The 27,289-nt window shown below is 31.9% G+C and overlaps 4 protein-coding genes across 7 annotated transcripts; 3 read left to right on the top strand and 1 right to left on the bottom strand.

Moving 5' to 3' along the window:
• Window positions 1-3,828: 3,828 nt before the first annotated feature.
• Window positions 3,829-6,857, bottom strand: LOC100804523 (uncharacterized). The gene is made up of 4 exons (XM_041014856.1): window positions 6,370-6,857; window positions 5,352-5,887; window positions 4,621-4,887; window positions 3,829-4,156 (listed from the first exon to the last, which is right to left on the bottom strand). The coding sequence occupies exons 1-3, from the start codon at window positions 6,653-6,655 to the stop codon at window positions 4,804-4,806; spliced, it is 906 nt and encodes a 301-aa protein (XP_040870790.1). The 5' UTR covers window positions 6,656-6,857; the 3' UTR covers window positions 3,829-4,156; window positions 4,621-4,803.
• A 3,036-nt stretch (window positions 6,858-9,893) lies between these two features.
• LOC100803999 (pollen receptor-like kinase 5) lies at window positions 9,894-13,020 on the top strand. Its single transcript, XM_003523675.5, has 3 exons — window positions 9,894-10,524; window positions 11,067-11,693; window positions 12,361-13,020. The coding sequence occupies exons 1-3, from the start codon at window positions 9,894-9,896 to the stop codon at window positions 12,984-12,986; spliced, it is 1,884 nt and encodes a 627-aa protein (XP_003523723.2). The 3' UTR covers window positions 12,987-13,020.
• Window positions 13,021-13,843: 823 nt separating this feature from the next.
• On the top strand, window positions 13,844-18,234 carry LOC100792495 (ribonuclease H2 subunit B). The gene is made up of 11 exons (XM_003522625.5): window positions 13,844-14,092; window positions 14,201-14,322; window positions 14,683-14,742; window positions 14,989-15,090; window positions 15,741-15,817; window positions 16,166-16,289; window positions 16,521-16,585; window positions 17,047-17,116; window positions 17,530-17,605; window positions 17,741-17,822; window positions 17,907-18,234. Exons 1-11 carry the CDS (start codon window positions 13,980-13,982, stop codon window positions 18,030-18,032), a joined length of 1,017 nt encoding a protein of 338 aa, XP_003522673.2. The 5' UTR covers window positions 13,844-13,979; the 3' UTR covers window positions 18,033-18,234.
• A 2,922-nt stretch (window positions 18,235-21,156) lies between these two features.
• On the top strand, window positions 21,157-24,181 carry LOC100791971 (probable nucleoredoxin 3). 4 transcript variants are annotated; one of them, XM_003522624.5, is made up of 4 exons: window positions 21,157-21,364; window positions 22,357-22,508; window positions 22,929-23,408; window positions 23,489-24,181. In XM_003522624.5, exons 2-4 carry the CDS (start codon window positions 22,407-22,409, stop codon window positions 24,074-24,076), a joined length of 1,170 nt encoding a protein of 389 aa, XP_003522672.1. In that variant the 5' UTR covers window positions 21,157-21,364; window positions 22,357-22,406; the 3' UTR covers window positions 24,077-24,181. The 4 variants fall into 4 exon arrangements, with proteins under 4 accessions (XP_003522672.1, XP_014630015.1, XP_014630016.1 ...); XM_014774529.3 differs by lacking the exon at window positions 21,157-21,364 and adding an exon at window positions 21,872-22,279; XM_014774530.3 differs by lacking the exon at window positions 21,157-21,364 and adding an exon at window positions 21,922-22,248.
• Window positions 24,182-27,289: the final 3,108 nt, after the last annotated feature.

Below are 27,289 nucleotides of genomic sequence, written 5' to 3'. Positions count from 1 at the left end.
GAAGGAATGAAATTCATCAAAATCATTGTTGTTTGTTATAAAAAAAAATAGATTATAAAAAAGACACACCCTTTTACAAGGGCAAAAAAGACACACCAATCTTATAAGAATTGATAGTGAAACTCACATATCACTTGTTATTATCAATAGAAAAAATTAAACACAAATCATGATTAGTGTAAGTAAAGACTCAATTAAATGTGTCAAGCCCCTATTAGCCCACTCAAACCATGTCATTCTCATAGAGACATGAAATTTGTGTATGTGTTGTGGTGGGGTGGGGGTAATAAAATGACTATACATATTATTTGATTAGGAAACTAATAAAAGAAGAAAATTTGATTTCATACGATATTATATGAAATGAGTTTTTTTTATAATATTTCTTTTAAAGCAGTCACGTTAAAATAATTATTAATATTTGTCAAATTAAGAATGAGTTTAAATGTGTTATTAGTATTTTTCATGATTATTGTTATTTCTGAAATACATTAACTATATGTTTTTTTATTATTATTTGAAATGTTAAATGTGTATAAGGCCACTGGTAAAATGACTATACATATTATTTTACTAGGAAACTAATAAAAGAAGAAAAATTGTTTTCATATGATATTATATGAAATGAGTTGTATTTTTTATAATATTTTTAAAAATAATTTTTTAGCTAATCACATTAAAACAATTATTAACATTTGTCAAATAAAAAATGAATTAAAATGTATTACTAACATTTATTATTATTATTGTTACTTCTGAAATACATTAATTACATACTCTTTATTATTAATCGGAATGTTAAATGTGTATAAGCCAGACCCACTAGATAATCTGAATCTCACTTCTTAATTAATAGGATTCATATAAATTTTACTCAATGTTAAAAACTTTTGATAAGTGTTTTAAGAAATTGTTATTATTATTATTAGTATAAAATATGTTTTGGTTCTCAAAAATTTTGAAAAAATTATTTTAATCTTTATATTTATAATAATTGTGATTTTAATCATCGTATTTTTAAAATATGATAAAATTGGTATCTGGTGTCATGTGACTTTCGGGTATCAGTCATTAGTGGCATCAACAAACAAGGTTAATAGACTTAGGATGAGAGACTAATTCAACCAATTAAATATAAAAATTAAGACCAATTTTAATATAAAAAAAATGAAGAAACTTAAAAGAAGATTTCACACAAACAAATAGTATTTTACTAAAATTGTATTTTGGAACTTTCCACGCTATAAATTTATCACACCAAGCAAGAAGCCAATCACCATCTTCAATAAAAAAGCACAGAGAAATTTGGGTTACCTAAAATTCTTGATGATGATTTATTTTTTATTTTAACTTTGATGGTAATCAATGATATGGTCAAAGACGAGAAGTGGCCCGAATACGATGTTTGACGACCGACGTGGTCTTGAAAATTGCTAGGTATATTTTTCTTTAGTCAATGTTGAATTTCTTTTTTTCAAGGTTTCGAGTACATAGTCTTTCTAAACGTTTTTCAGACTATAATCCCGCGAGTGAGCTACGTCGTATACAATGAACTGACCAGAGTCCAACGAGTGCTTGTTTCATTTGGGACTAGGAATTAATTTTGTATCAGAAATTGATTTTAGGTTGAAACAATTTAAAATATTTTTTGTGTTGCATTTTATATTTTGTAATAAATTTTATTCTTAATTTAATTTTATAATAAAACATCTAAATATAAATCATGTTATTTTAAAATTAACTTTACCAATATTTATCTAAACACAATTAAATGTTACACTATTTCGCGTCACCATTAGAACATGGATCACATGTTAATTAAATTAAATTAACTCCTAAAAGAGGATTTATTAAGATGGAACCTTTTTTCTATTTTATAATGGCGCCGTCGTGCACATAGAAAAGACCGGAGAGGCTGGTGTGTAAAAATGGCCAGAGTTCTTTTATTTTTGTCATTATATATATATATTCAATTGAAGTTGGAGGAAAACTCCATTTGGAACCCACTGAAACTTGAGGACGGAGCTTAGATCAATAGTTTAAGGTAAAGCGAAAATTATGCGTTTTTTTTCTTCTTAAAATGAATTATAACTTACATTTAGTTTTGCGAATACGGGGTGCGTCATGGTCTGGAGCAAAGTGGCTATTTGGCTAACAATAAACATAAAGCAAAATTATTAATATTGTGATATATTTTAAAATTAGCTGTAAAGGAAATAAAATATTTTTAAATGGATCCTCAATATTGTATTATAGTTTCAAGATAATTGATTTTTTTTAATTTTTTTTTGGGAAAGTGAGAGTTGATTCTTGAATATAATTGCTTATATTTAAATTATAAACAATGGAAATACAAAAAAAAAAAAGGAAAGAAGAAGAAGAGTGCAATTAAAGAGAGACAAAGATTGCAAATAAAATATCCGTTGTCTGCTAATTAATAGTTGAATATATAAAAGTTATGACTTGAATTTAACTTGTTCTAAACACATGTAAACATTTTACCTTTGTTCAAAACATAAAGTGTCCGTTTTTTTTTAAGTTAAGATATATTTTTTCAAAGGCAACATGATCAATTATATGCCAAGCTTTTTTTTTGTTAGACAAAATATGCCATGCTTATCCTCCACATTTTAAGTTGATGACATATAATCGATTATATACCCAAAATCAATTCAAAAGCAAAAGATAACTCACGGATCATATTTGTCTCAATTTTCCTTTTCGACTCTTCATGGCCTTATTGTTCATTTCAAGTAGGGGTGTAAATGAGTCTCATTTGACGAATTCAAGTTGATTTAAATAATTTGAGTTGAATAAATTTTATATTTGGATCAGACTCGAATTAAATCAATTAAACTTGTTGAATTTTAGATTGGATTATGGATTTTAATATCTAAATCCACTGACCCGTTAATTTGCATTAAATTTTTTTTATTATTACTATTATATGTAATATATAATATATATTTTTAATTTTTTTTAAAAAGTTAAATATTATTGACTATTGATTAAACTTATCAACCTGAATAAGTATCAACACATCCTTAACCTTCAAGATCAAAGCGATACTAATTTTATTTATTAAAATATTTCAGATGAGTTTCTAAAAATATTTTGAATCTATTTACAAAGAGTATGTCTTGTAATGTTTCATTGATTTTGCTAGAAAAAAAGTATTTGAAACTCATTTCCACTATGTTTATTGAAACTCTTTATCTCAAATATGGAATGTTTAATTTCTCATTTCCCATATATAGATAAATAGTTAGTGAAGTGGGGTGTGACAACATTACAAAATTTTCTTTAATAAAAAATCTAATAAGAAACAACTGTGTGCCTGATTTATTTAATAAAAAATTTAGCTCATAAAAAATAGTGTTAAAAAAATAAACAAAATTAAATGTTTTAACTAGATAACCCAATCCAATCCAAATAGTTTACAAATAGATTAATGGGTTGAGTTTTATTTTTTTCTTCTTTAAAAATCGATTCAAATCAAGTCATTCAAATATGATTGGATTAAGTGATAAATTTGACCAAACTCAATCGAAACCAACCTGCTTAAACTCCTAATTTCACACATCTTTTATCCCTATTTTGTGTGAATTTACTATAACATGGACCCATGGACCCATCTTATATTTGAATATTTCATACCAAATTAAGCACAAACAAGCACAGATGATTAGTTACAATTTATTTAAAGAAATTTGTTTAAAATTATAAACTTATGCAAATCAATTTTAAATAAAAGTTAACATTAAAATAAAAATATTGCAAAATATACATGATTAGTTTAAAAAATAAATAAAAAATCATTTTGGAAAGTACACCAAAAATATTAATCTCCTTCCAAAATAACGAATTCTAGTTCTACATACATGAGTGAATATAATAATTAAAAGAATAAAACATAAGCTACGATGATATACGGTTATATGCAGTAAAAAAAATATATGATATACATAGTTATACATACACATTCGGTTCATGCAAGGCATTTTCTGCACTTCATTTGGTTAAGACCAGACAGCCACCATACTTAGAATCCAAAGCACCATAGAGAACTCAAAGGCAAAGAGAGTATGAAGCAACCCTCGATCAAGCACAAACCCAAATAGTGTTGTCCCTCCATAGTTGTGCTGCAAATACGTCACTGCAATAATCGAAGACAAAACTTCGCATCATTTCAGTTCTTGCGCAGAAGTTAATCTACTTTCTTAACCAAAACCAAATATACGTTTAAAAATATTATTAACAAGACACTTTGTAACACACTATTTAGAATACACTCTTTCCTATCAGATAAAATTTATGTGAGCTAGTAAATGGTCCGAGTTTCATTCTTGTATAATGAGTTTAATTTCATTATTTAGTGAAACCCACGTAAACTTCGTCTAACACCTGATATTGAATTGGAAAGAGTGTGTTACATTGGTGACCAATGACCAAGTACTGTTTGATATATATATATATATATATATATATATATATCACAGGTATATCATGTTTGAATAAGATAAAACTATTATTGACAACAAATTCTACTTGTTTGATATCCCAGTAACATTACTATTATAAATAGCTTTAATTATGTCTTAAATTAGAGATAATGCTCACCTAAAGCTTGCCTGGTTTGGAAAGAAGAAGGTCGTTGTGGGGTTACTGATATGCATATGTCCGAAGAATCCGAATCCCTACTGGCAGCAGGACTGGGTACCCCCTCTGGCATTTGGGTTTTCCATTGTTCAGATTCAACAGATGCATTGGTCACCACCATGTGCCACTTTGTGGCAATTGACACTATCCCTTGTGCTCTGTGTGTGATTCTTGCCGCACCCATAAGGCATAAAGAAGAATCCACATAATTGCACAGCCGAAAAAAATCTGCATAACACAAATCAATCGACAATCTTAATTATAATAAACACTGTAATTGACTGTAAATTATTAGATGGCGTAGAACTGTTATGGTCCGGATTAATTTCTACATAATACATAATCAAATATTGTAAATTAAAAAACCAGCTATGCTATTTAGTGCGAAAATGAATCGCATGAATCATTTTGGTTAATTTCAAATTAGAAATTTAAAATCTAAACCTCTAACAGAAATCAAAGGCGCATGAATCATTTTGGTTAATTTCAAATTAGAAATTTAAAATCTAAACCTCTAACAGAAATCAAAGGCGGAGTGGGATTACAAGTTTTTTCATACTAGTACGAATTTGTGCTAAAGAGAATTTCCCTTAAAAAACTTAGATACATTTCACATAAAAATTAGTTGTGACTAAAGACCACGTAAGAATACAAAAAGAGCAAAATCTATCGAAGTGAAGCAATAACTTTACCACAAGGTCACCGGAATTGAAGAAGGTGGTGTCAGATTTGGATTCCAAAACCATCAAGAGAGAACCCAACTGGCTAACCGTGACTGTCACCAAACAACTAATTATAAAGAACCTGTACCCATGACTCGTGATCCACAATTGCCTCCTAATTCTCACGTGCTCTCTAAATGTCATGTTTGCATCAGACCCACACCTTTCAAAGAGCTTGTGAAGCCCTTCAAACCTCAGTATCTGAAGCTCGCAGTTAAGCCTGAAAAGCACACACGCCAACAAGAACAACCCCGTTCTGTAAACCCAGGAAACCAAGACTAAAACAAACACAGCCCAGTTCAGGGGGGTCCCACATGGGACAGAAATTTCCATGCTAGAAAAGAAGATGGTTTTGTGAACAAGTTCTACGAAAAAGGAAGGTAATATCATGCACGCTAAGTATCTGAACGCTTTCTGAAGCTCACGCGTGTACCCACGTCGAACATACGTTGAGTCATCTTGTAACACATCTAGGAAGTAGGAACAGAAGCTACCTAAGCCCATGCCTGCAAACTCATGCATAGATTGAAAATTCCGTTACGATAACAATTTGTCAAAGAAATGTTTCAACAATCAATTACAGGCGAAATGAACTTGAAATACTCATCTTGTACCTTCTAATTGTTTGGAATGGAATTATAATGAAGATAAGGTGGAATAAACTTTAATTAAATGATAAACACAATGTAAATATGAGATGGTGTGTGTGGTTCTTTTATGACACCACAAACATCCTATTTAGGAGTCAATCCTGTGCGAGTCAAGTATGACCATTACGAGCTACAAAGTTTTTTCTTGGAGTATTTAAAACAACTACTTACCTAAGACAACTACATACTTAAAACTTGAATTTGAAACTACTGATTAAACTAAAATAACTTTGTGTTAAATACTGAATTATGAACACTAATTGAAAGAAAGTGAGGTGTCAATATATGCTAAAGTCCCTACGCATTTGTTTTTACATGATGTGACTTTTGTTTGGTACCTTGGGAAGAAACGGTAGAGAGTGAAGAAGGCGATAATAGCGAGGGCTGATTGCGGTAATTGAAGGAGCTTCTTGAAGTTGAAAGGGTAGAGTTGAGAAGCAGAGGCAGGGACATGAACGAAGAGAGAAGTGAAGAGAGGGACAGCAACGGTGAGGAATATGAAGACAACGTAGGAAATAAGTTTTCCAACGAGGGAAGAGTGGTCGAGAGCACACCATTTGAGGCTCGTGCGAAGGTTTCGCAGTTCGTGTGTCGCATAAGATGGTTGGAGGAGGAAGGGAACATTGAGTTGGTGTTTTTCTTCGTTGGGGTGGTTTTCGACAAATGATGGGGTTTTGACAGAGGAATCGATGTCGATGATAATGGCGTTGTCTGATTCTGTGGAGGGGTTCATTGTTAGTTTTGTTCTGAATAGTGAGAGACAGAGACAAACAGAGAGGGGAAAACAGAGCAACGAGTTTGTCAGTGTGTTTTGTTATTTTGACAACCTTCCGGTGTATGAGCAGAGAAACAGCAATGAAAAAGAAAACAATGATTAACATAGTAAATAAGTTAGTTTCAAGTTAAAAAAAGTTTGTTAAAAGTACAAAAATTATTTTGAATTAAAGGTTGTTGGGTTTGGAATAGTGTAAAATAGTATAAACGATAAAATATATATTTTTTAAAAAATATAATTTGTTTTATAAGTTAATCTTGAACTTTTATAATATGTTGTTTAAAGACATTTTTATTAAACATTATAATAATTAAAATATATACAGTGATGTTAAAGGATAAGTTTTGTTTTTGTTTTTCTTCTCTCACTTTTATTCCTATTGTCATTGCTTATAGGAAAGTATTGGTGACATGCAACATGACATTTCTAGTATTGAGTCTTAAAAAATATTTAATTTGTCCAACGAGAAAATATGTTTCTTTTTATCATATGTTTTATACTGTAATTGTTTTTTTTAAATATAATTATAAATATTTTGTATGAAATTAATAATTATATGTTTATTAAATAAACTTTAATTTTTATAATTGGTCTTTTCTATTATCTAAATTTTCCTTGAATTTTTTTATTCAAGTACTGAAAATGAAAATGAAAAAGAAAAAATAATATGAAGGTAAAAACTCATATTTTTTCGAACGGGATTTTTTTTAAATGTTACAAAATAATGAGATAAAATTATTTATTGATTATTTTTATTTTATTTAAATAAAACTATAAGTTAGTTAAGAATTTATAATTTAATTAAAATGACTTGTTTAATATATTTGAAAAAAAGGTTTTATTTTTATTTTTTTAGTTTTAAGTGGATAGAAAAGCAAGATAACAAAATAAAAGTAAAAGGAATAAAACGGGGAGCAAACAAATTAAGTTGTATATCAACCGTGGGTTATGTTGTTTGTATGCCCATATCAGTACATTATTTTAACTCTTTATTGGCTAAACAAAGTTAGAAAAAATATAATGAATTTTATTTTTTATTTTATTACTTTCGAAGATGAAAAATAATGTAGCTTTTTTTTAGAGAGAATTATTGTAGCATTATTATAATAAGTAGATATAATTATAATCAATGTACGAACAATGAAGAGAAAAGGAACACAGAAAGAAAAGGATATAAACCTTGTTTTTTGTCTTTTGAGAATTTTTTAGGTTGCAGGTTAAGCCAGGAATAAAGGACGTTTAAGAGCTAAATGTGTAGTTTGTTATCGGGCCTCGAAATTGAAAAAGGAGTGGGTTATGTGTGGGAGGGAGCTTTTTTGGACCCCTTTTGATTCCTCTGTCATAAGTAAGATATACATAGATGATAGATCCTGTGGTAAAAAAAAAACATGAAATATTCAAATGTTAATTTAACTAGTAGTAATTTAACCCATACAATATATGCACAGATTTTATATTTTATTAATATTTTAATAAAATTAAAAAATATTAAAAAGATGATGATTTTAAAACTTGAATATTTTTTTTTAATTTAAGACCTAACTTAAACAAAAAGACGAGATCAGAATTAAATAAGACCTAACTTGACTTATTTCAACTGCTAAATGGACGGTAAATAAGTGTCGGATTTTTAAAAATATATCTATACTTTCTTTTGGTTTGTCTTTTTTTTTTTTTTTTTTGATAATGAGCTTTTGGTTTGTCTTTGGCACGTCTGGGAACAAAAATGAGAAATGATGGATTTTATAATAGTATATTAGTATTTAGTCGATGACAGGCTATAGTCTTCAACAAATCACGCTTTGCCTCGCCAATTTTATTTTCTTTTATTTTTTATTGATCGTGACAATAATTTAACTTTGATTATTAAAATTAGTTTCTTACTAAAATACCTTTTTATATATAAGATAACTATAGCTATAATACAAATGATTACAATATTAATAGTATTGATAAATCTGTCCAACCTCTTATCATATGACATGTTATTTCAAATTATTTTCCCGTTCAATAGCACTTTACTCATCCTTCTACAAACAATGATTATTTTCAATATTTGGTCACTGGAATTCATGCTGATGCACGGGTATTGCTATAATATTTCAAAACCTCAGTCAAGACTCAAGGGATACATAAAAATAAATGGAATCAAATATGCATGAATGTATTTAATTTCTACCATTTTCCCGTTTTCTTTATAATATAAAACAAAGTCTAATGATCAAGTATCCATGCTATTTATTGGTTAAAAAAAGAATTAAACAACTAAACTCTCCAAAACTACAGTAAGATCATACTTTCACCTTAATATAACATTTTCTACATGGAATAAACGAGAAGTTTGTGATAGTAGACTGTACGCAAGTATAATAAACTCAAATTTAAGGATATCTAGCTCTACATATTGGTGGCTGTTAATATCTCATTAATGCTAATAATTAAAAGCACAGACTCCGAAAAGGAAACTTAGGATACAAGTTCCAACCATTTCATGGGAGCCAAATTATTTGACCTCATTTCTTGTTCATTTCTCTAATTTTCTCTCCAGTTAAAAAATGGCATGTGAACAACAACAAAAACCAACTTGAGGAAAGAATATTTAATCACTCATCTTTTAGTTAGAAAGACAAAAAGGAAAGAAATAAAAACATAATGAGTAAATTTCAATCTCTTTGCATCTTGTTTAGCAAATTCAGATCATAACAAGCACATCAGACAAATAAAAGTTACATAAAATTGTTATTAAACTTATTTTTAGAGACTATCAATATGACAGAAGGCATCACCCTCACCATTAACAAGAAAAGACAGCCTTTAACCAGACCACAAACAGCATATAAATAACCATTGAACAAAAGTATCTTTGGAAATGAAGTCCAAACACTCATATTATACATAGGCCGGCCTAACCAGCTCATACATTGTGAAAAGGATCTTGTCTTTGTCAATGTCACCCCATAAACCATTAAGTCATAGTTTGATTAGTTTCTTATGCACATAATGCCTATCATTTCTCAATTTTCCTCACTCTCTATACTTCCTAACCCACCAACCAAAACCCGTTTCAGTTTTCATCTTCAAAGTATTATGCCACATAAAAGAGAATATTTCTGTCTTTTCATGCTCTTCACTTGTTTTTTGCCATCATTGGCCGACAATGCTCAAGTTCTGATGAACTTCAAAAGTAACTTGTCCAATGCTGATGCTTTAAAGAACTGGGGGGATCCATCGACTGGTCTGTGCAGCTGGACTGGTATATTATGCTTCGATCAAAAATTTCATGGCTTGAGATTAGAGAATATGGGACTAAGTGGCACTATTGACGTAGACACGCTGCTTGAGTTGTCCAATTTGAATAGTTTTAGTGTCATAAACAACAACTTTGAGGGTCCAATGCCTGCATTCAAGAAGCTTGTGAGTTTAAGGGCATTGTTTCTGTCCAATAACAAGTTCTCTGGTGAAATTCCGGATGATGCTTTTGAAGGCATGAAGCGTCTCAGGAAAGTATTTTTGGCTGAAAATGGGTTCACGGGTCATATTCCTGCATCCCTTGTTAAATTGCCTAAACTTTATGATGTGGACATACATGGAAATAGCTTTAATGGCAATATACCAGAATTTCAACAGAGGGATTTCAGAGTGTTTAATTTGTCTCACAACCACTTAGAGGGTCCAATACCAGAAAGCTTAAGCAACAGGGATCCAAGCTCATTTGCTGGTAAGCTGAAAACCACCTCACTCAATAGATACACCTAGTTTTTATTTGTTTTTACTCGTGATATCATAAATGAAATTAATTAAAACAAATATACATATTCATTGTTGAATTTGAACATATTCTATATCTACTGCTTTGCAAAAACCAAACCCTTTACCCCGTCTAGTTCTCACTATATGAATCATAGATAAACTTTCTTGTGATATCGTCGCGGTTTGTTCAACCTTCAGTTTACTATTGACTTTAGGCTTATTTGGAAAATCCAATAACATTTTGATATCAGTGTAAATGTTGGAGTCTTAATCAAGGAAATTTAACTATCACAATGACTACTTTTACACCAACAAATTAGAAGAACTCATTAATTAATTCCTCCTTCAGCCTTTGAATGCAAAATTGAATCAAACAGTAAATGAATAATCAATCCATGATCAGAAACTTGTCAAGATTATCTATGATACATATTACGTTTTTTTTCTCTTATTCCTCCTAGTGGTCATCATAGATACATGTTTTTTTATCTAATTTTTCTAGTGCAACAGGCAATCAAGGTCTATGTGGGAAACCTCTAACCCCTTGCGTCGGAAGCCCTCCCTCACCTTCTGATCAAAACCCAATTTCAACTCTTTCACATCAAGAAAAAAAACAGAAAAAAAACCGCATCCTTTTAATCGTTATCGTAGTGGTGGCGGTGATTGTGTTGGCTTTAATACTAGCACTTGTGTTCATCCGTTACCGTCGAAAGAAAGCCGTGTTGGTCACGGATGCACAACCCCAGAACGTTATGAGTCCAGTTTCTAGTGAGTCCAAATCCATTGTAATGGCAGCCGAGTCCAAGAAAAGTGAAGATGGAAGTTTGAGCTTCGTGAGGAACGAAAGGGAGGAGTTTGACTTGCAAGACTTGCTTAGAGCCTCAGCTGAGGTTCTGGGGAGTGGCAGTTTTGGATCCACGTACAAGGCCATGCTTCTGAACGGACCAGCTGTGGTGGTGAAGAGATTCAAGCACATGAACAACGTTGGAAAGAAAGAGTTCTTTGAGCACATGAGAAGGCTTGGAAGGTTGTCACACCCCAACCTAGTTCCTCTTGTTGCATTTTACTATGGAAGAGAAGAGAAGCTTTTGGTTTATGACTTTGCTGAAAATGGCAGTTTGGCTAGTCATCTTCATGGTACGGCCACATTATAACTTTTTGGATAAATTATATTTTAGCTAAAATATGTTTTAAGTTTAAGTAAATAACTTATTTTTTTAGATTCTTAATCATTGTACATGATTAATATATTAAAACGATATCGATCATTTAATTCATAATAGAAACTCTAAATAAAAATTTTGATATATTAGGTATTTAATATAACAAAAAGATTTATTTTAATAAAAACCTAAAATAATAATTATTTATTTATCATATACCTAAAGAATATTTAAGCCTTATATTTTTATTTATGAAACTTTATTACATATATGACTTTACTCCCTAAATTTTGAACTTTTTGTTGATAGGCAATTCTTTTTTTCGTCCTAAGTCTTATGTCTTGTTTGGGTAAGTTTCTCCCAAAAGAAACTTCTAGGAGAAAAAAAAATAAAAAAAAATGATAAAATGATTTTTTTCATAAATTAAAATAAATTTTTTATTAGCTAATAATTAACTAATTTGTAAATATCTTCTTATTTGTTTAAAAAAAAAAACTGAGAGAATTTCTAATGATTGCTGATTGAGTAATCAAGAGTTTATTTTAATTTATGAAAAAAATATTTTATTATTATATTTTTGATTTTCTTGATGTAGAAGTATTTCTAAAAGAGTTGGCATTAATTTGATTATGGACTTGTAGGCAGAGGTGGTTGTGTGTTGGACTGGGGAAGTCGTTTGAGGATCATAAAAGGAGTGGCAAGGGGATTAGGATACCTCTACAGAGAGTTCCCGGAGCAAGACTTAGCGCACGGTCATCTAAAATCGTCGAACGTAGTGTTGGACCATTCATTCGAGGCTCGTTTGGCGGAGTACGGGCTGGCGGCAGTGGTGGACAAGAGGCACGCGCAGCAGTTCATGGTGGCGTACAAGTCTCCGGAGGTGAGGCAGTTGGAGAGGCCCAGCGAGAAGAGTGATGTTTGGTGTTTGGGGATTCTGATATTGGAGCTTTTGACGGGGAAGTTTCCAGCTAATTATCTGAGGCACGGGAAGGGTGCGAGCGAGGATTTGGCGTCGTGGGTTGAGTCGATAGTGAGGGAAGGGTGGAGCGGGGAGGTGCTTGATAAGGAGATTCCTGGGAGAGGGAGTGGAGAGGGTGAGATGCTGAAGCTGTTGAGGATTGGGATGGGGTGCTGTGAATGGACTTTGGAGACTAGGTGGGATTGGAGGGAGGCTGTGGCCAAGATTGAGGACTTGAAGGAGACTGATAATGGAACTCAAGGGGATCATTCCTACTCATCGGATCACTTGTCTATCTCTCTCAATTAATTCATCAACAAATCTTTTCTGGGAATGGGATGTCTTCAACATCTTCACTTCTTTTTATTTCTCACACAAAAAAAGTTTTATATTTGTTTCTGCAATATATACTAATTACTATTTTATTCTAAAAAAAAAATAATAATGTATGTATTGCCAAAATCATATATTAAAAATACAAATACATTTTAATATACATGATTCTTATCTTGGGTGTTGTAACTTTGAACCTAAATAATGGTGGTAAATAAGAAGAAACAGATGAATATGATTTCAATTTTAATTATTATTGTTGTTGATGAATGATGGTTGGTGAATTTCTTGAATGGACACTATTAGTTTCGTTTTTTCATGATCCTAGGATTAATCTTAGTTGATTCGAATATGGTTGTCTTTCAGAAAAAATATTTGAAATTTATATATATTTTTAAATCACATTATTACTTGCTTTTTTGGTTATGTAAAAGAAAACTCTGAAACTGACACTATTACTTGCTTTGTTGCTTTTCAAACGTTGTTAAAGGTTTTAACAAAAGGATTAATAAAGTAAGAAATAACCTGAATGAATAAAGCAATTTTATGAAATTATTTTATTGAGATAAAATGATAGTTACTAAAAAAATTACATTGTATAAATATTAAAAATTAATTAATTATTAAGGGTAAAATTAAAATATAATTACACGTTGATACTTTAAAATGACAACTAAAGCAAAAAAAGTAAAATATCCTAAAACATGTTAAACATAAAGTAATTTTTTTTCTTTGACCCACATTTTTATAAAAAAAATTGTTATTATAAAATTCTAAAATTAATTTCAAGTAATTAAAAATGAAGAAAAAAAAAAGAAGCATGTGTCTAGACTCCTAAAAAAAGACGTTCAAGTACTTTAATAAAAAAAATAAAAATGGAAAAGTTGGACCCGGTTGAAGCAACCCTAAGGCCTTGGGCTTGGTCCGGTTGGTATATAGAAGGCCCGTGTCTGATAAGGAGAGAAGGCAATGGCGCGAGTATGTGCGTCTCTTACATTCCCGCCCGCGCTCCGTTTCAAGATTCAGTGCCACTCTCACTCGTCCTTCGTTATCTTCCGAGTAAACTCCCTCTACTCTCAAATGTAAGTGCCCTACTTTTTTATTTTTTTATTCTTGTATAAAGTATAACGTTCTTTCTTTGTTCCGTTGTTGTTCTTTCTACATGTGAAATTAACAGTATTCCGTTGCAGTTACGGTTACCGGGGAAAGGAACAATCGGTTACTGGCAGTGTTAGGGCTTTTGAATCCTCTTCTGCTAAACCCATGAGTTGGTGTGATGGCGTTCTGGAACCACGGGTTCTCGTCGCACCCGGTAAATTTACATCTCCTTCATAATTTACAACATTTTTTATTCTTATTTATTTCCGTCTAAAAAACTGTAGTCACTTCTTAGAGAAAACATTTGAACAGAAAACCAATACCAAAATTAAATTGAACGAAAATAAGCTGCTATTTTATAGTTTCCGATGGTTAATATATGCCTCTGTGGCATCGGTAAGGTGTAGTTGCTGATTGGTTATTTCAATTTTTATGTTTTTCTTCTCTGACCACATTCTGATTGTTATTTGTGCTGTTTGTAGATCTTTTTATTTTTGATTTATTTTTTTGCATTACTTTACTATCATGTGTTGTGTTAATGCATTTTATTTAATTATTTATTCTGCAAGTGCAGATCCTGGTACTGATCGAAATGGTCTGGGACAGATGATATTGCTCCGCCATCCCAAATCTGGTAATTTGAAGAGTATCCATTATTTTGTGTACTTCTTATCATGCTTTTGTTACTTATTTATATTTATGTTTGTATATAAATATATGATTTATTGAGATTCGTCTATCTCAATTTGATAGTTCTGTTGATAAAATCATATTACTTTGCTATAAATCTTTCTCAAGGAATTATACCTTATTGAGGCTTTTGAATGTTCCCTCTCTCTCTTTCTCTAGGCTTTTTCATATGTTTTTACTTGTTTGACAGGTAATGCAACACAATATCTGTTTGTAAATGGAATACTTCTAGAACTTCAGTGGTTTAAGAACTTGTATGGATCTTGGTTTTTGGGAGATTATATAACTGAAGGTACATGCTTGATTATCTAAGATGCAAAGTATGCATTATCATTTATGTTTATATTGCATGAGGTGCATTACTTTCTCTCATTGATCTCTTATCTACTGAAATCTTTTACTTCTACTTTTCTTATAAGATACTCCCTCCATTCCAGATTATATGACGTTTTAGAGAAAAATGTTTGTTCCAAAATATATGTCGTTTTACAAAACTAATCAAATGCTTTTTTCCAAGATTATCCTTAACCAATACTTAGTTGGAGTAGTGTATAGGAATAGTAAATGAGTCATTAATTAGAAAGATAAAGGATATATTAGGAAGTTACCTAATGTTTTCTTTGAAATTCAACAAATTAATTGCATTCCTTAATACTAGTGCCAAAACTTTGAATGTCATATAATTTGAAACGGAGGGAGTAATAGTTTTGTTCCTACTCTGCGTATGCCATGTTCTTGTACCTCTAATCAACACTTTGAAAAATTGAAAAATCTCCTGTTCTTACTTAGTCTGAGTAAAAGCATTGTGATTCCTTTTGTTACGTTAGTAATTTATACTCTCTACCCTAGGCCTTTTACTCATGAAGAAACTGTTGTAAAACAATACTTTAAGCGGAAATTCTTTTGATTCTTTTCATTGTTGACTTTTTTGTTCCCCAACAGATGGTCGGCTGTATTTATCCACACCAATTGATCCCGTTTTCATCATGTTGCCTATATTCAAGGAAGCTAGAATGAAGGTAATTAGTTATATGTTCCTTTTGAACCATGGGAGTTGGAAGTCATTTCTTATTTTGGAAGTCTTTTCCATTTGTGTAAATCCTTGGTTCAACTATTGCTCTAACGAAACAGAATAAAAGTTTTAGTTGCACATATGGCACCTTATGTATAGAATAGAACCCACCCAGACTAATAATTATTGGTTTATCTGCAAAGGAATTTACACAAAAAGTCAAAGATATCCCTTGTTTGCGAGTTCCACAGAACTTCTACTATTTAGGTTTGTGAATGGATAAATTAGCTCTAGATAGTGTTTTCCCTGGGAATTATATCTCTGAGTATCTCTTGTTTCTTTAAAATGCAAGCAGAAAGGGGATGATCTTGGGAGGTTCAGGCAATTGGATGAGATCTTGTTTGTTGATGGATATCCTGGATACATGCAGTTAATGTCTATTGTGGAGAACTGTATGCAAGTAGTTTCTGAAATCATAGGTGACCCTATTCTTGTACTCATTCTATTTACAACTTGAGTTTGGAAGTTTGCCAACTTTTCTTATATGATTTAAGTAATTTATTGGGCAGATATCGAAGAAAAAAATGAAGTTTGTTGTTGGCTTTATGTTTTTTATACTGGTGATGACAGCAACATATGGTGATCACATTGTTAATCATTTACTTTCTTGTTTTTAATTCTCATGGACTTGTATCTTTATGCATATGCAGAAGTTGGATCCTCAAAATTCTTCAGACTTGATGATTCAAAGGTTCTACGTTGGCTGTGCTATAAGGTTTGTCTGTATTTCCTTGATTGTCATTTAGTTTAGATGATGTTTAATCTCCCCTACCTGCTCTCCTTCCTTCAGGAAAAAAAAAAACTAGTAAATGCAATGTAGTTGCACAGAAAATCCCATCCTCCATGTACTATTATAGATGTATGATATTTAGCATATGGATGCCTGAACTTCATGGTGTTTTTCATGAAAATGAATCCAAGACCGAAATATGTCTGGTCTATTTCATTACATTATTAGTTTTGCATCACTAGAGAGTCACAGCCTATCTTTAGATTTGATGGTTGATACAAGTATCCATTTATAAAACCACATAGGAAATGCTTGAATTGCTTTGTAAAAGGTTTGCTTTCAAACTTCTATTTATCTTTGGGTATGTGTTTGACCATCTTTGATTTAATTGCCAGAAAACTTTTTTACCTGTATCAAAGTTTGTTAATTTGATTATCTTATTTTAGGTTTGTCAGCTAAAACAGACACTACCCAAATTGGACAAAAACTATGCTGTTCAATCAGAGAAAGACACATGTAAAGTGTTTATTACCATTCTGTTCTGTTGGCTTTTGGAGAATTTTATTCTGTTGAGGTTAAATTGAAAAGAAAAAAAAATACGTTGTATATGGAAAAGGGAGACCTATAAATGTGGCCCTTGAAGTGTGTGTTGTGCTTCTGCTCAGATTTATGCCTTTGACTGTACCGTATGTATACTTTCCTACTATGTGAAAACCAAACTAGCGCATGAGAAAAATACACACATCTATGCTGATGCTTCATGCGCAGTTGTGTATTTAAATAATCGAAGCACCAATATCATCCTTGACAATACTCCCCTATCCCTTGATAGTAAATATCAATGTTGATGTTTCTCTTAATACTTGAAATGCTGGTCTTTTTGTTTCACAGTTTTGCTGTGCATTAACGTACTTGTGTTACTGATGCAGTGATTGATGCAGTCTCTATATTAGGAGAGTATTTGAAGGAAGAGCCTTGGTTGCAGCTTTTGTGTAACCATCTTAAGTATCAGCCTTTCAGAATGTCTTATTTTAAAGATTTTACTTCTACATTCCTTGTGATTATAACTCATAAGAGAAACCCTAGTCGGGTTGGAATGGGATTCCTGTAAGATGCCGTAAGGAGATTTTTCTTTTGCAGGTTAAATATACTTGAGGTTACTGGAAAAGCACAAGCAAATGCTGAAGGAAATAATAACTCACGTTTATGTAATGAATTACAGGTATTTGCTGGGACAGGAGAAGGATGAGTCTTTAGATTTGCTATTTTGTTTTGTATTTATTTGTTTACCACTAAATTTGATCAGGAACAGAGTAATGATAAGAAGGGTACAACTGCAAAGAAAGGTAGACAAGCAAAGAAGGTAAAATTGGAGACAGAATCACACAACATCAAAGACATGTTTTCGAGGGCCTCCCGAAAGAAAAGTTAATAAATTATCCCATTCTCATCGGTGGAAATGGGTCATTGTCATATTGTATCATTTTCTAGACCTGCAAGTAGTGGATAAGCATTGAGTCATCTCCTGGTTTGTTCCGTCCGTTTTATGCTATTTTTTTTCTCTCTCTCGAGGTTTTATTATTATTTATCGGCAAATTCAATTTCACCTGCAGTATATATCATCTAATTTAATATCCTTTTCCCTACCTTTTTAAGCCCTTATCTCATCGGTCATCTCATTGTAAAAAATGCTACTTTTTATCTCTTATCATTTCTCGGACTTATATTATTCCGAGTAATGTTATAACTTTATATGATATCCTTTTGAAGATTTTTTTTACTATTTTATAAAGAAAACATTGAATAATAAAGTAAATATATTAAACCTGCTAATATAATCGTGGAGATTTAGATAGTTTAAATAAAAATATTTATTATTTTATTTAACATGTAAGAAAAATAATAATAGCTATTAACATGTTTGGTTTACTGATTTTACATCAGAGAACCAATCAAATTCTACGTGGTCGGGGTATCTCATATAAGTTTCTATTAATCAAATATTATTTTCTATTTAAAATATAAAAATAAAGTTAATAAAATGAATGTTAGACTTAGGTTATAAAAGTAAAAAAATGATTGTATAATTTCATAGCCATCAAATTTAAATTATATTTTAACTCGTAAGTTATTAATTTATATAAGAATTTATAATTTTTATATCCAATAAGACAAACCACCAAACCACCTGTCGTTCTGGTCAAATCCACTGAACACGAGTCGAAATAACTCAATTTTTCAAGCCATATTTTAAACCAAGTAAATCATAAGTTTGTCGTGAGTTAAAGTTGGCCGATATTTTACTATTAATTTTGATAAGAAAAAGCATATTATCATGAGTTGATGTGATGTGGAGTTTGTAACGAAAAATTACGTAGTTATTAAATGACGAATTGTGTAATGATTTAATTGATCTATTAATCATTTTGTATGTATATAAATTCTTGAACGAAACACATCGTACAATTTTTTTCTTTCTTTTATCAAGGTTGTCGCTGAAAGCTGACGTGATATTTAGGGGTATTTCAAAAGGCATATGTTCAACATTATCTTTTTGTTGAACTTTGTTTGATTATATATCTAGCTTGTTTTAAAGGCTTTCAAAGTAGTTAATACGAGGTACGAACTTATGCACATAAGCTAGGGCCTCGTGGGTACAGATGCAGTACAAAGCTGCGCATTTGCCCCTTACCCTTGTGTAGATTATTCTTTCTACGTTCAATAATTTTTTTCTACATTTAACATATTTAAAGTTTTTTTTTAATTTTATTCTTTTTTACTTCTTCTTCGTTCCTTTTTTTTTTTTGATATAGTCTATGAATTGACAATCTATAAGACACTGTTCATTTAGAATTTTTGACGCATCCATTGGTCTCCTCCATCTCCTCCATGAAGCTGGTGTTGGTATTATTCTTGGTGTGTGTTTGCTATCTGTGGCTCCTCCCTAATTTCTCCTCCGATAGTTTCTTATTGTCCTTTGCTAGTTTTTTCTCCTTCATCATTGTGAGTAACACTGCATTGTTATCGATAAGTTTTTTTTGCCTTCATTTACTCCATATGGATTACCAATTGATAATCCGTATGGTTTATATGGATTCCCTCATATACCATACAGATTGTCAATCCGTATGATTTAATGTACTTAAAATGAAGTTGTGTGAAAGGGGATACTCACGGTGGGGATGCGCGATAGAATGAAAGAATGTAGGATGGAGGGGAGGGACGGACGCTGCAGCGTGGGTGATTGATGTGGGGAGGGATGATGTATTTGATTTTTAATTGAAGGATATTTTGATCTTTTTATTATGTTGGGTGTAGAAGAAGTTATATTGGGTGCAGGAAGAAATTCCCTCTTGTGCATGTGATAATAGACTTCATTTTGCCATTTAATCATTTTCTTTATATTCATTTGAATTCCAAAATTTAAAATGAGTTATAATAAATAGTTTTTGTTTATGATGACATTTTTGTAATGCTATTAAACCACCATTTTATTTACGTGAGCATTAAGTTATGAGTTGAATGCATATATACAAACTGTGTAAAAAATTTATATTATTTATTGTTTAAATTATTTTAAGATAATTATTTTAAAGATTAATAATAAATTTATTATGATGGATTGTGATTGAATTGTTTTATAAAACATTTTACACTACAATTATAACAATAACATAAATTGGCTTGTTAGTTCTGTTCCTTTAGTTTCAGAATTTTTTTTATTGTATCTTGAATTGCACAATTTATGTGAATAAATCCTTTAAAACAGTGTATTCACACGCCTCAGGTTGGATCATTCGTATTTTCAGCATCTCAGATTAAAACAAGGTTGGTAACAATAAGTGAGGGATCTCTCTTCCATTTCACTGTGTTGGACCAGTGGGCACATGTTTTAACACCTTTGATCACCTGTGACCAGAAAAGAAAATCTTCAATGATAGAATAAGAGTAAGCACATTATTATTATTATTATTTATACAAGATAGAAATATTTATTTATTTATTTAGTTAAATGAGACTTGGATACACGTATATGCAGCCGCACTGTTTTGTCAGCATATCCGTTTTACAAGCAGAGCATATGCCCAATCTTCAAAATAATATAGGTTTGGTTTGTATTTTTATTTTTTATTTTTATTTCTTATTTTTATTTTTAAAAAATTAAAATTTTAAAAATATATTTAGTTTAATTTTTTGTTTTTTGTTTTCAAGAAATAAAAATATTAAAATATGCTTTTAAAGAAAAATATATTTTTAAATTTATTTAAAATTATATTTCTTATCATTGCGTTTTAATACTCAAAATGAGTTTCTAGATTTTAACAGATGTTATTGTTTTTCATTTTTGGTTCGACGTACCAGCAAGAAAATAACTGTATTGTGTTAATCTTTTTAAAGTCTAAAAAGAAAAGAAAGGAAAGGAGGTTTTGTAACCATAATATCCGTGTATTTTGTTCTGTCTGCTGATGGGTGTTTTAGGAAAATTAACATTAATTTAAGGTTGAATGGCATATAAAAAAAGAATATATTTATACCTTAAAAAGTAAAATTATGATGTGTTTCAAATTAGATTTTAAAAAAGTATCCATTTTATGTGTGTATTGAATGTTGATTGAGCCTTGATCACACACCATATCAACATATTTAAAGCTCTTCACTGTCCCAACGCTCTGCTTCATCATCTCCTTTCGTCTTGGAGACTCAACCTCTTCCTCTTCTCTCTCTCTCTATCCGCTGGTGTTATTCTTCAGCTGTAGCTGCAAGGTAACTTACTTCAAAAATTTATCTACCAACCAGTTACTTGTTTTTGTGCACTTATCACTTATCATTTGTGTCTACTTTGGATCACTTATCACTTATTCTTTCTCCATTTTATTTGTGTATTGAATTCATTAACATATGTTGTTAATGAATTCATGCCTCATGACTGGTTTTGCTGCAAAAAATCAAAATATTCTCGAAAGAATACTAATAGATAAGGGGGCTTTTAATCTTCTTCTCCTTCTTTTGGGTCCATTAAAATCCGCTTGAATGCAAGGATTAGTAACTTATGAGTTCATAAATGCTTCTTGGTGTGGTGGAAAATCACGGTCGGACACCGTGGTTTGGTTTTCGGGTTTCCACCGCAAATCCAAACACACTACTAATTACAGTTGGACCCACCTAAACTTTTACACATATGTATTCTAATTCTGGCACGTAAGATATGAGGAGATGTGACTCTTTCTATATATGTATGAAGCATTTTCCAATTGAGTTATATTAGAAAGAATCATTGATCATCAAAATCATTTGCAAGTCGTTTAGAGAGTGCGATGCTGTTTCATTTGAAAGGCGTGTACGCAACCCTTTGCCTGGTTTTAAAGACTGAAGCACCCTCCTGGGGAATATTCCCCCATATTCATTTTCATACATGATCATCAATTTTTGTGCTCTTTGTTAAGTCTTGCTTGCTTCCCACTTCAGAAATTTCTGTTCTCCAAGTTTGGTTCACATAGCTATAGTATAAGATTTTTCCACTCTGTTTCCTTCCAATTGAAGGACAGCTACAGAGAAATTGTGAAATTTAAGAAAGAGCCAAAGATGCCCTTGCGCAGAATCTGAACTGCTTCTGTCTCAAGGTCTTTCGGCCCTTACAATTTGCAAAAGTATAAACTACTGTGAGAGTTAAAATTCAAGGTCCTATTGATACTACAGTGTTATAGTCCATGCTGGATATTACTTTCAAAACTCATATTTATCTCTTGATCAATTAGGTCTCAAGGAAGCTTATAAAAAGAGAGCACATCTGTTTTATTCAGTTCCGATGGCAGGGTTAAATTTTGAAGCCACACATACTGACAACCGTGATATTCTGAAGATATTTGCAGCTGAAGGTGTTGAGTTCCTTTTATCTTGTGAAGGGAAGGTAGCTTAGTTTCTGCAGAACCGTCTCTGTTATTTGTTTGTGTGTGTGTGTGTTGTTAAGTTAATAGATCCAACTTAAGATCAACCCTCTTAGAGCATGTTTGGGAATTAGTTGCAAAATTATGTTTGAGGCAAAAGTAACTTTGCCAACGGATCAGGACCCTTGTTTTTGCATTCATTTTGCTTTTATCAGTTGGATTTGCATTGGAATGTGTGCCACAACATTTTTAACCGCAAACTAAATATGCACTAAGTAGTTTAACTTCTAAACCACCTTCAGAAAGTTCTCTCTTTTTTTTCTTTTGCTTCCAAGTAAATAAAAGAGTAAAATCCAACATTGAAAAACAAATCCCATCATTTGCATAGCTTGTGATCTTGGTTACTGTAGCTAATGCTTGCCATCTTTGAATCATGAGATTAGGTACCCGTGTCAGAATGCAATGGGAAAATTATCTGCCTATTTTTCACTGCAAACTGGTGCAGACCTTGCAGAGCTTTCGTTCCCCGTCTTGTTGAACTTTATGAAACACTGAGAAAGAGGCGAATAAATCTAGAGATTATCTTCATCTCCTTTGACCGTGATGAGGATGGATTTAAAGAACACTTCAAGAATATGCCATGGCTAGCTGTTCCATTTGATTTAAATTTGCACAGAAGACTGATTGACAGATACCAAGTTGATCGAATCCCATCATTCGTTCCATCTTGTTCAGATGGCATAACCATTGAAGAAGACTTGATTGGATGCATTGAGGATTATGGTGCTGATGCATTTCCTTTCACAAGGAAGAGGCATGAGGAATTGAAAGGCATAGATATAAGGAAGCGCGAGGAAGCAGACTTGGAAGAATTATTGGGACACGAAGGAGGCAAATTTCTCATCTCTGGAGATGATAGAAAGGTAGCCTAATGCCTTGCTTGGAGTTATGGTTCACTATGTAGTAGTTACAAACATGACATTGACATGTCTTATTGTTGCAGGTGCCACTATCTGAACTAGCTGGTAAAACCATAGGCCTGTATTTTGGTGCCTATTGGTCTCCTCCTTGCTGCGCTTTCACTGTCCAACTTACAGATGCATACAACAATCTCAAGGCGGCAAAAGGCGACTGCTTTGAGATTGTTTTAATCTCAACAGATAGGGACCTTGAGGAATTCAATGTCAACAAAAGTACTATGCCATGGCTTGCTGTCCCATATGAGGACAGGACAAGGCATGACCTTCGAAGAATCTTCGATGTAAAGGGCATTCCTGCATTGGTTCTCATTGGACCAGATGGCAAAGTAATTAGTGTGAATGGAAAGTTAATGGTCTCCTCATATGGTGCAGAAGCTTTCCCATTCACCGAATCGCGGATAAGAGACCTTGAAGCAGCTCTGAGAAAGGAAGGAGAGGCTTTGCCTCCGCAGGTTGAGGATGTGAAGCATGAACATGTACTGAAATTGGATATGGCCAAAGCATATGTATGTGATTCCTGTAAAAAGCAAGGCAAATTCTGGACATTCTCTTGTGATGTCTGTGACTATGACCTTCATCCAAGTTGTCTAGAAAAGGTCAACAAGGACTAAAGTTGATAGAGAACAGAAACACGCAAGTTTGCTACCAATTATATCAACTAGCTATTTTTGTGGCGATGGAAATAAAGTTGTAATACATAAGAAACTTAAACACTATATATCTTTCTATCCTATCAGTATGTTGTTATACTTGCCGTTTGAAATTAAGAGTGATTTAAATCAGGTGAATGTGGTAAGGGAAAGATCTGAATAGAATTACTCAGTTTAAGAAAGTTTAGGCACACACTATTTAAAGTATCTATGGTTTTTAATTGGGGAGGATGTCTGTATGATAATTTTGATACGACTTTATACATACCCAAGGGTAAATTTAATGGTGGAAAAAACAAATGAACGGAGTTTCTGTAAGGTAATGACTTACTCTTTTCATACATTTCTTACATTTTTTCGTGCAAGTGATTATATAACACTGCGTTTCATTAGTATTTAAATGCAATTTTGCTTGTTTCATATGGCATCCGCAACTTGTTTATCAAGTTTTGCTATTTCACCTGTTCACCATTTGACAAGTATACAAAATGTCTAAGTAATACAGTTCGCAAGTTCGATTGTCAATTTTTACAATTACTTTGTTTTGTACTTGCGTTGAATAATTCCCAATTTATAAGAGGAAAAAATGAGATGAGGTAAATGATGAGCTAAAAGAATGAGTAACTAAAATAATATATATTAATAAGAGACAAAAGATATAATAGGAAATTCAATAAAATGAGAATATTAGGACCTAATATGCCTTATTTGACTAAAATGCATTATTTTATATTTTTCTCTACTAATTAGGTGAATTTTCCCTACCCATATCTATTAAAATATTTGTCCCAATGTCTCATGATGACAAACTTATTTTACCTATCTATCTCCGAAATATCTTTGCAAAGACTCAATAGATAAAATGCATAAAGTTCTAATTTTAGATGCTTGCTTTGATGCATGGACATAATGCAATCATTCTATGTCTAACAATGATTTTATTAAGACACCACTTCCTTTTAGTTCTATTAGGAATTATCCTTTGTCAAGCGACTAATCCCTAAAATTGATACATGTAAGACTTCCATTGTATTTCTATTAAGAATTACCCTCTATTGAGCATCTAACCCCTAAAGATGATATAATGATGAATGATACATGAAAGTAAAATAAGATAGCATAATAGGAAAGAAAACACATACATTGATAGATATGAAGCATACAATACATCTATTGACTTTTTAGATCTGTCAGACCCTAACTAAGGGTTTAGCCTTTCATAGTCATAGGGGCCTTATACTTGAAAAGGGATATAAAAACTGATGAAGGAGAAGGGATGAAAAAAGGGAGTAGAAAATAATGGAAGAGAAGAAAGAATTTTCTAAGTGAGAGTTCTCAGGCTTTAGGCGTGTATTAGAGTACTCTGAGGTATGTCTTTTCTCCTTGACTTTTTATAGTTGCTGGAGTGGACTTGGATCTGCGTACTTGCGCTAAGCCTGCGCTGCTCGCTTAGCGCGGGTGCTTGTTTTTGCATTTAGCGCGATTCTTCTCGCTTAGCGCCAATGCGTGTTTTCGCGCTTAGCGCGCCTCTTCTCGCTTAGCGCGGGACCTGTATACGTGTTGAGCATGTGCTGCGCACTGAGCGTGTCTTGCAGTGAGCGTTTTTCATTTTTTTTGCTATTTTCTTCATTTTTTTTTGCTTTTAATCCCTCATTTCATATCTGCAAGCCATGAATGAGAAGAACATCATTTTTTAACTATTAAACATAAATAACTGTTAAATAAATATTTTTAAGGATATTTTCATTATATTTTTATCATAAAAGATAACTCATATTTAGCATTTATCATCACCTCATCTTGTAACACTTCTATTTTGTTTTGTAGTAAAATGTACTACTAATAGCTTTTTGCATTATACGACGGTAAAAAAGAATACACACATTGTTCAAACAATTAGGACGCTTGAAAAAGAATTTTTAGAGCAGAAATAGAGTAAACCAAAATAAGAGTAAGAACACAGGAATAATAACACAAAAAAAATACAGAAATAGAGTAAACCCAAATTAAATAACTTTTTAGATGCCTAACTTTTAGTAAGTAGTAATTGAATTAAAGCATGAATTCGAACGTGGCATCAAATAAATAAATCAACTTTCTCCAAAGTGTTTTGTGTAAAATACTTGTGATATTTTTAGGGCAGACTTTGTGATATCCTCTACCCCTCACATATTTGTACTAATAATAAAAGAAATAAAAAATCAGAATTAATTAAAAAAATTTAAAACAAATTTAAATACAAGCCTTTCAAAAGGGTAAAACGCTCACATTCATTTTTCTAACATCATAATAAAACTTGTCCAAATAAATAATAAATTATCTCGGCTCAAAACAAGATCGTCCAAAACTTCATGCAATTAATATAGAAACCTATACCCCAATGTCACATCCTATCAAAGCATTGTGTTCCCGTGTCCTCTAGCATGAAATTCTTCATAGTCATTCACCTAACCATCTGCTCCCACGAATACAAAGTTTGAGATCATCACAAAATCCAAACACAAATAACACACGGGGAGTGAGTTGTCACATTCCTAACTAATAGAGAGAAACAAGACAACATATAGGTATAAATATCATATAAACAAAATACAACTTACTTAAGCATAGCTCACGTTATTTCACCACTTTGTCGCGCAACATCACATCACAACAGCACACATCTCATTCATTTTCAAAACATTCACGTACTCAATGATCAAAATACAGTATCACTAAATCAATCAATATCAATCAATACACAAGTGTTATGCAAGAGATACACCAAGACTCAATCCTATATGCAATGTGGTACCATGTCAGTGAAAAACTTCGTTGGACGCCTAGGAGTACATGATAAGACAAATCACACACTAGCAAGTTAGGTCACTCTCACTAGGTAAAATCATAGGGAGACCAGTCAGGGTCACGCTGTTTTACGAGAATGCTCCAATCATGTGGGATCGACACAAACTTAAAGGAGCACTCAAATCGGGTGTATTTACCCCCAAGGCCTACACTCTGAAGAGTCCGTCAGGGCCTCTCCCTCCTGATTCAGTTCCAACCCAGAAAACATTTTATCACACAAACTCTATCTATGAACTGTACAAAACACACAACTCCTCAATTATTCTCAAAATAGTTTTATCTCGTTGCGCTTGTGATTAAACTCGTCGGGTCCCCATAGTGGTGTCC

Source organism: Glycine max, chromosome 4 (genome assembly GCF_000004515.6).
Source record: "Glycine max cultivar Williams 82 chromosome 4, Glycine_max_v4.0, whole genome shotgun sequence".
Taxonomy (NCBI): Eukaryota; Viridiplantae; Streptophyta; class Magnoliopsida; order Fabales; family Fabaceae; genus Glycine; species Glycine max.
This window is presented reverse-complemented; position numbering and strand designations above follow the sequence as displayed.

Coding starts and splice junctions, on each gene's coding strand:
- LOC100803999 (XM_003523675.5), top strand. CDS start 9,894: ATGCCACATAAAAGAGAATATTTCTGTCTTTTCATGCTCTTCACTTGT. Junction 10,525..11,066: donor GGATCCAAGCTCATTTGCTG/GTAAGCTGAAAA, acceptor CTAGTGCAACAG/GCAATCAAGGTCTATGTGGG. Junction 11,694..12,360: donor TTTGGCTAGTCATCTTCATG/GTACGGCCACAT, acceptor ATGGACTTGTAG/GCAGAGGTGGTTGTGTGTTG.
- LOC100792495 (XM_003522625.5), top strand. CDS start 13,980: ATGGCGCGAGTATGTGCGTCTCTTACATTCCCGCCCGCGCTCCGTTTC. Junction 16,290..16,520: donor AGTAGTTTCTGAAATCATAG/GTGACCCTATTC, acceptor ATGCATATGCAG/AAGTTGGATCCTCAAAATTC. Junction 17,117..17,529: donor TCAATCAGAGAAAGACACAT/GTAAAGTGTTTA, acceptor TTACTGATGCAG/TGATTGATGCAGTCTCTATA.
- LOC100804523 (XM_041014856.1), bottom strand. CDS start 6,655: ATGTTCCCTTCCTCCTCCAACCATCTTATGCGACACACGAACTGCGAA. Junction 5,888..6,369: donor CTCTACCGTTTCTTCCCAAG/GTACCAAACAAA, acceptor ATGAGTTTGCAG/GCATGGGCTTAGGTAGCTTC. Junction 4,888..5,351: donor TCAATTCCGGTGACCTTGTG/GTAAAGTTATTG, acceptor TGTGTTATGCAG/ATTTTTTTCGGCTGTGCAAT.
- LOC100791971 (XM_003522624.5), top strand. CDS start 22,407: ATGGCAGGGTTAAATTTTGAAGCCACACATACTGACAACCGTGATATT. Junction 22,509..22,928: donor TTTTATCTTGTGAAGGGAAG/GTAGCTTAGTTT, acceptor TCATGAGATTAG/GTACCCGTGTCAGAATGCAA. Junction 23,409..23,488: donor TCTCTGGAGATGATAGAAAG/GTAGCCTAATGC, acceptor TTATTGTTGCAG/GTGCCACTATCTGAACTAGC.